The 8,031-nt window shown below is 55.1% G+C and overlaps 1 protein-coding gene across 1 annotated transcript; it reads right to left on the bottom strand.

The window, feature by feature from the left end:
- Positions 1-2,263: 2,263 nt before the first annotated feature.
- LOC136303971 (serine/threonine-protein kinase pim-1-like) lies at positions 2,264-4,699 on the bottom strand. The gene is made up of 7 exons (XM_066207640.1): positions 4,518-4,699; positions 4,047-4,380; positions 3,876-3,926; positions 3,330-3,696; positions 2,936-3,112; positions 2,536-2,689; positions 2,264-2,304 (listed from the first exon to the last, which is right to left on the bottom strand). The coding sequence occupies exons 1-6, from the start codon at positions 4,697-4,699 to the stop codon at positions 2,583-2,585; spliced, it is 1,218 nt and encodes a 405-aa protein (XP_066063737.1). The 3' UTR covers positions 2,264-2,304; positions 2,536-2,582.
- Between the last annotated feature and the right edge of the window lie 3,332 nt (positions 4,700-8,031).

Below are 8,031 nucleotides of genomic sequence, written 5' to 3'. Positions count from 1 at the left end.
GTGCGATGAAGCAGCTGCTCCTGCTCCCAGGTCCGGCTCTCTCCAGTCTCTGACCTTGCCTGCTTTTGTCCCTCTTGCTGTGCCCTCTGTTCCCCCGGGGCTCGGTGGCTGCTGCCCAGGACTGTGGAAGTGGCACAGATCCAGGGGTCGAGACCCTCCTTCCTCTGCCCTTGCAGCTGCCTGCTCACAGCAGCCTTTTCCATCTGGAAGCTCCACGTGGAGAGGGAGTCCTCACCTCTGTTCCTTGCACAACCCCCAGGAGCCCAGGGCTGCCATCTCAAGTCCCTGCGGGCCCTGAGGGCTCCCGGGTGCCTCAGGCTGCTGTGACACCACTGCCCACGGGAGGGAACAGTGGCGGGGGCTGTGCTCAAAGTCAGCTCCATGTGCTGCTGCTGCTGCTGCTGCTGCTGTGGGGGTCGTTTGTCCAGCCCTGCCCCAGACTGAGGGATCGGATCCAGGCCCTGCTGCTGCTCCCTGGGGATCAGGCACAGTTTGGTTGTCGCCGTCAGGGCCAGCAGAAGCCGTGGCCGGAGCAGCGGGTGCTGACAGTGCCCCAGGGCCCGGGGCCGGAGGTGTTCCTGTGCTGGGGGCTGGCCGGAGCTGCCCCTTGTTCTCCCTCTGCCTCCCGCAGAGCTGGGCCGGGCACAAGTGGGGCAGCACAGCAAACAGGGAGCCTGCCAGTCTCTTCCAGCCCTGTCTGCTCAGAGTTTGGGCCTTGGAGCTGCAGGTGGACACAGGCAGCTGCTCCTGCTCCCTCTGCGTGTCCCCGTGTTCAGCAGTGCTGCTCCATCAGTCTGTGCCCAGCAACGGGGAAAAGCCTCAGCCCTGCAGGGCCAGGAGCTGCCGGGCTCTGCCTGGGGAGCTGCTCCACACGGGAACCAGCAGCAAAGGACATTCCTTCCCTAGGACAAGTTTTCTATTAAGAAAAAAAAAAAAGAAAATTAAAAACAACACAGAAAAAAAAGTGGAAGATAAAAACAAAACCCAAGTGCAGCATAGTAAAAATATTTTATAGCTTTGGATAAAGAGATAACTGAACTTTTTCAAATGAGATCTCCGTTATTTACTCCATAAATGTGCTGATGGCATGGATCCATCCTACTGACCTCAGCAGCCTTTTAAAAAAGATTTTGTGGTTTGTTTCCAGTATTATTTTAAATTGTGATTGAAGCAATAGGAAATTGCTTTGTGCCCTGCCAGCTCCATGCAGGACTGGGAATCTAAACTTTGCCAAACCCCAAATCCTTTACAAGACGACCTTCCTTCTCACCCTGTGAATAAGCTGCACATTCCCTTTGAAATTGTCAGGGGTTTCTTAAAGACGCAAAGTCCCACTTACAGCTTTTTGTTCTGCTTGGGAAGTGCAGAAGGGCAATTCTTCATCCATCCGCTCCAGACTGCACTGCCTTAGGAACGCCGTCCACTCGCCAGGTTTTGCTCACTTGTGGCACTTCTGGAGGAGGAAGAAAGGGCAGTTGCACGATTCCAGCCAAAAAAGGAATGAAGAGCGGGACAGACAAAACATCCTGTGGAGATCCAGGCGTTCAGCTGGAACTGTGGAGTGCTTGGGTTCTTGCCAATTGGATGTGGATCCCTCACTGCAATCTCTTGGCCTGCAGGAGAGTCTCACTCACCTGCAAAAGCAGAAAGCTCACTCGGTGGGCTCAGAATGGGCTCGTCTGATGCAAAGCTGTCAGAGCAATGTGAGGGCAGAGCCAGCCCAGCCGTGCCTGGGGCTGAGCCCAGCAGAGCCCTGGCAGAGCCCAGAGCAGCCTCAGCACCCGCAGAGCCCGGCTGGAAGGAGAGAAACCAGAAACTGCCCGTCAGCCGAAGGCTCCTGTCCCCTCGTCCCGAGCGCCCGCAGTGCCCAGGCCACGCTGGCCGTGCTCAGAGCTGGGCCCAAAGCTGCCCATCACTGCTGCCTTTGGGGGCAGAGCAGGAGGGCAGGACACGTGCCCAGCCTGCAGCCGGCCACGGCACATCCAGCCCTCAGCAGCTGCGCAGAGCCAAAAGGCAGCTTGACGGCCGAGTGAAGAATCTGTGGCGTCTGCCCCAGCAAAGGGAGGAACCTTTGGTGCCCGGCCAGGCCGTGCCATGCCCACATCTGGGAGCATCCCCCCAGCTGTGGACTCACCTGCAAATTGGGCCCCAGGGAGCGTGTCTGAAGAAGGTGCCAGAATCCAAGTCGATCATCCTCAGCTGCCGGTGGCCAGGTCGAGGAAGAGCTTGGCATCCTTGGGGTTGTCCTTGGTGTCTCCAGCAGCAGCCCCACCTGATACAGCTTCTCCAGGGGCTCCTCCTTCCCTGGGGGCCAGACCAGGCTGTCAGTGCTCTGCCCAGGGCCCCAGCCACCAACGAACCAGGACAAGCATAACTAGGGTGGATGGTGGCCACCAGTGCTTGCTACACCAGGTCTCCAGCTCCGCCCCAGCACAGATGTTCCCATCTGGTCATCCCTGCTCAGAGCTACAGGCAGGACAAAAACACTCTGGTTTTCTTTAGCACTGATTGCCATGAGATGTGTGGAGCTCTTACCTGTCAGGTCTTTGGATCAAACTGTGCACATGGACCTCTCCCATCTTCTAGGGACGATGAACACCCTGCAGCCAAGGATCATTGAAGAGGTCTTCTAAGGATGGCCTGTCCAAGGGTTGCATGGACAAACACCTCCTGATAACATTTTGGCACTCTGAAGAGAGAAACCAGAAACCAGCAGTCAGTTGGAGAAGGATCCCGTCTGCTTTGCCCCTCCATTCCCGTGCCCAGGCCATGCTGGGTGTGCCCAGAGCTGTGCCTAAACTTCCCCATGGATTCTCTGTTTGGAGGAGAGCAGGACATGTGCCACCTCCTCAGCAGCTGCCAGAGCAGGGTGCTCATCAGCCTGCTGCTGTCTCCCAGCACCGGGATTCCCCTGTGCCCAGAGATGAGGACCCACCTTGAGAGAGCCATCGTGGGAACAAGATGCGCCCCCAGATGAACTGCTGGCCCCTCCTGAACGGGTGCTTCCCCATGACCAGGTGGTACAGCAGGAGGCCCAGGGACCAGATCATCGCTGCCTCGCCGTGGTCGCGTTGGTGGTGGATCCACTCTGGTGGGCTGTAGGGCAGGGTTCCTATGGAACACAGACGGAGTTCATCAGGGGATGCTGCAACTCCTAAAGCCTCGCCCCGGCATCCCTGGGCGTGTGGGGGCTGGCCCCCTCCCGCCCCCACCCAAAAGCAACTTGGCTCAAGAAATAACGCTGCTCCTAGCAGCGAGAGGGGGAAGCCGCGGTGCTACAGCCAGGCTGGGCCGTGAGATGCCCAGGAACATCCCCTGAGAGGGCTCACCTGCAAATCGCCTGTAGGCTGTGTCTTGGAGGAAGGCGCCGCAGCCAAAGTCGATCAGTTTGAGCTGCCCGGTGGCCAGGTCGAGCAGGATGTTCTCGGGCTTGATGTCGCGGTGCAGGACCCCGCAGCTGGTGCAGTGCCGCACGGCCTCCAGCACCTGGCGGAACAGCCCCCGCGCCTCCTCCTCCGGCAGGAACCTCCGCTCCGCCAGGAAACCCGAGAGGTCCTGGCACCGCTCCGGACGCTCCAGCACCAACAGGAAGCTGTTGGGGAGCTCAACCCACTCCAGCAGCTGAATGATGCCACCACATCCAGAGGACACCCTGTCCAGCAGCACGATTTCCAGGGGCGCACGGGCGCCGTTGGGCTGCCGAAGGACCACGATGCCGTCAGTGGGGCTGAGGCTGTGCCAGGGCTCGGGAACCCCTCACCCAGCCCCGGATGCTCTGGGCCCCCCGTTCAGCCCACGCCCGCTCTCCCTGCAGGGCTCCCGCCGGCTCTTCCCCTGCCGGGCCCCAGCTTCTCCCGCCGGCCCCGCTCACTCACCAGCTCGCCCCAGTGCTGGACGCGGGCCCGGGGCACGCATTTGATGGCCACCTGCGAGCAAAGGCCAGCAGCGGGCTCAGCTCGCCGCCTGCCCCGCCGCGCCCCGATCTTCTCCTCCTCCTCCTCCGCCCTCCTCCTCCTCCTCCGCCCGCCGCCAGCCCCGCCGCTCACCGGGGCGCCGTCCGAGAGCCGCGTCCCCGAGCAGACGCTGCCGAAGCCTCCGCGCCCCGGCAGCGAACCCAGCCGGGACCGGTCCTGCAGGGCCTCCCGCGCCTCCCCTGTGGGCGACACGCGGCCCTCAGCGCTCGGCCCGGGGCCAGACACGGCCCCCGAGCGCCCCCCGAGCGCCCCGGGCCGGCCATCCCCACCCGCCCCGGGCCCCGGCGGCTCGAGGCCGGCGGCTGCGCTGCCGAGCGGCGGAGCTCGGGCCGGGCAAGCCGCGGCGGAGGCGGCGGGAGCGGCCGCGCCGCGTGTGTCCTCCGCGGGGCCCGGGAGGAGCCGGGGCGGGGCCGGGGTCGGGGCCGGGGCCGGGGCCGGGGCCGGGGCCGGGGCCGGGGCCGGGGCCGGGGCCGGGGCCGGGGTCGGGATCGGGGCCGGGGCCGGGGCCGGGGCCGGGGCCGGGGTCGGGATCGGGGCCGGGGCCGGGGTCGGGGCCGGGGCCGGGGCCGGGGCCGGGCTCGGGACAGGCGCAGCCAAAGCGCAGCGATGCCGCCCTGGCCCCAGGCACTGATGCCCGCCCAGCACCGCCACAGCCAGCACCGCCAGAGCCGGGCGGAGCCCAGACCGCGGCGGGACGCCCGGGGCCGGGGGCGGGCCCGGGGCATGGCCCAGCCCTGCGGGGGGAGAGGGAGAGGCCGGGACGGGGACGCCGAGAGGGGCCGGGGGGGTCGGGAAAGGGACACCGGGAGAGGCTGCGGGACACCGAGACAGAGTGCGGCACAGCGGGAGAGGGAGAGGAGGAACAAGAGAGGGACGGGGAGGGGTCGTAGACGCCATAGACTCCGTAGACTCGGTGCTGCCGCTGCTGCTGCCGCTGCCGCCGCTGCAACTGGAGCCCTGGGGCCGTTTGTCCGCGTGTCCGTTCCACGCTCCAGCCCCGCGCTCCCCGGGGGCAGCCCCCGAGCCGCTCTAAACACGGCAACTTGGCCGTGCTGAGCCCACATCCAGAGGCCTGACCCCTGCGCCGTGGCGGAGGAATTCCCTCGGTCGCTGCTGTGCATTGTCCCTGCTGAGGGTCAGACACTGTCAGGACGCATTCCCTGGTTGTAGGATTCGTGCCCGACCCAAGCACTACGCTTATGTCTCCAGCATAACTTTGCAACAAAAACAGGGGAAGGCAAACTCTGTGTACGGCCCACGGTATTTTCGAGTGTCTAAAACTCACTAACACCACTCGTGTTCCTCTGGCTGCCCAAATCCAGTCCCGTAATGTTGCTGTCTGTCCAGTGTGGGGCTCTGGTTCCATCTCTGAGGTGTGTGATGCATCCAGCTGGCAGTGCTGACTGACAGCTGGAGTCAGCAGAGGCATGGGTTAGTTACTCTCCATTCCATTGCAAAGGAATTCCTCTGCTGCAGCCAGGTGTCGGAGGCAATAACTGTCCTGTGCTGCTGATGCACTGCCTTCTCCAGCTTATTTAGTGATCTGTCAGAAAAAAAAGATCATTTCGCTGATTTGAAAAGCAACACGCTGAACAGATCATTCAAGGTAGGAGGCTATTTCACATTTGGGAGAATAAATGTTCTTTCAGTGTTGCAGTTCTGAGTAAACTAAATATAAACATGTTTTCTTCTAGCTAGAAGGAATGTCACTCTCTATTTTCATACAGTTGATAATAAGTTGGAAAATAATGTAGTCTCCTAACGTTCAAGGAATGTCAGAAATATGGCAGGATTTTCTGTGGTTTTTTATGCTCATTTCTAGTGTAACTTGAATGTATTCCAAAATTACATGTTGGTGGTACATTCAGGCCAACATTGAAATGACTGGATTGTGTTGGTGGGTCCATGTGTAGGTTTTCCATATATTTACGTACACCTTTTTAAAGAAGGGAGTTGTATTTTGCATTTCCATATACCTTCTAAAAGAAGGGAGTTGTATTTTCTGTGACTCCCTGCATAAATCCATAAATCTGGAGATTCTGTAGGGCTTAAAGGACAGTCTGGGGAGCAAAGCCCTCTGAACCCTGTGTCTTAGACTAAATTGACCATTAATCCTCCTGGTGTCCACATCTGAGAGCCATACCCTCTGCTTGCTGCAGGTTTGTCACAGCTCTTTGGGGTCACGATGGCCTTCGTGATCTGAGTAATGCTGTACTGCTCCTGCCTGCTCACCTCTGCTCAGAGGTTCAGCATTTACTAGTTCAACTCTTATGCAGAAATTTACCAAAAATTAATGTTTTCACCTTCTGATGGGGTTAAATGGAACTATGGGCCTGATGGTACACTTACATTCCTAATGAAAACTAATATTTGTTATCAATATCTTAAGTGTTAGTATTGTTTCTTTCATGTTGGCTATTGGGTTTGTGGGTTTCCTGTTGTTTAAATGACTTCTGCCTTTCAACATTATCAAGGTACATTAAGGTGTTTTCAAAATTTGTTCCCCCCATTCTTGTTTCTGTATCTTTGAGATATATATATATATATATATACACACACATATATACATTATTGAAATACTACGTAGTTCCTTAAAAATGCAGCTGCTAATTTCCCATTTTTCCTAAGCAACTGTTAGGATTTCCTGAATACATTTGTGAAGCCTGCTTTATGTTAATATTTCCAATTTTTCTTTTTCTTAGTGTATTTTCGTTTTGATTTGTTTACTGTGTCACCTAATTTACAAGAGCATTCACATTCAACATCCATAATTTTTGTGCCATTTTTTGTGTTTGTTAAATTGCACAGTTAACCTAAGAGAGAGAGAAAAATATTGCATGTAGGCCTGGCAGGCTAAGTTTTAGTTGTACATTTGTATCCATGTGTTTGCCATAGTTTTTTTGCATTTGAAATATTCTGTCTATGCATTTAAATATTCTTTTAATGTGAGTTTAAAGGGATTGAATAGAAAGATGAAACTGAGATCACTACACAGTCTTGATGCTGAAATCAGTCCTTTTTAGTCTAAATAATATGTGTAATATAAATGATACTTTCTTAGGAAGTTGTAGAAAAAAGCAGATAAATAATTCCTTTTAATGGTGGAGTTCTTCAAAACAGAATCAGAAATACTGCTGACTTTGTGCTTTCCTTAAAAGTTCTTTACATGAGGTAGCAGGAATAGGCATCAAGAATCCAAGCTTCTGGAATGTAAATTTCTTGAGTGTGTTTTGAAATATTTTATGGAGTGGGTTTCTGTTATCTTGCATCTATCTGGGAGCATATGAAAAGTCGTACACCCTTACTAATAGAAGGTAAAAAATAAAGGGTAGTTTTTTAGCAGCCCATCTCCATGGTGTTGTCACAAGGTGCAGCAGTCCGTACCTTAGCAATGTGCTGAGGAACAAAAATGTTCTATTTGAGCGTGTACAGTAATTTAAATGCTCTTCTCTCTGAATTGTCTCCTCAGCTGGTTAAGGTTATGTTGGAAACTGTTGGAAGGTGTTATTTTCTTTGTTGTACCCCGAAAGGAACACTTTATAGATCACTTGTGTTACCAAAACCACGTCTAACTGAAGGTATGTGTATCTCTATTCTCCAGCAAGCAGCAAAAATGGGCGTTTTCTTTTCTCGTGCAACTGATAAGCAAAAAGAGCACGTGAAAAGGACTGAGGAGGGTGGGATTTGTTTGGCTCAGGTTTCTTCAGTGTGACATTAGGGGACACTTGCCAGCCTTGGGGTCTATGTATGAAATTTATTGCACTTAATTGATTTTGTCCAAGACAATAGTCTGCTTCAATTGAAAAGTTTTACATCTGAATACCAGTAGCTTTGCAGCTGATCTGATCCTAACATTAACTCTGGGGAGAAATTCAGTCTAGGGAGAGCATTTCTGTATTTTGGATGCTGTGCTTTGAAAGTTTGGACGTGTAATCTTAACAAAATGATGGAGAAAGAACATCAGAAAGTCTGCACTGCATAAGCCATTGAAATGTACTCTTAAATGTCAGTTCAGGGGTGAAATTCTCTGCTCTGTTTGGCATTTATCCTAGGCTAC

The sequence above is a fragment of the Chamaea fasciata genome, unplaced genomic scaffold, assembly GCF_029207755.1.
Source record: "Chamaea fasciata isolate MVZ Bird 193981 ecotype frontalis unplaced genomic scaffold, bChaFas1.0.hap1 SCAF_45, whole genome shotgun sequence".
Classification (NCBI taxonomy): Eukaryota; Metazoa; Chordata; class Aves; order Passeriformes; family Sylviidae; genus Chamaea; species Chamaea fasciata.
The sequence above is the reverse complement of the archived record's forward strand: the minus strand, read 5'-3'. Positions and strand labels throughout refer to the sequence as shown.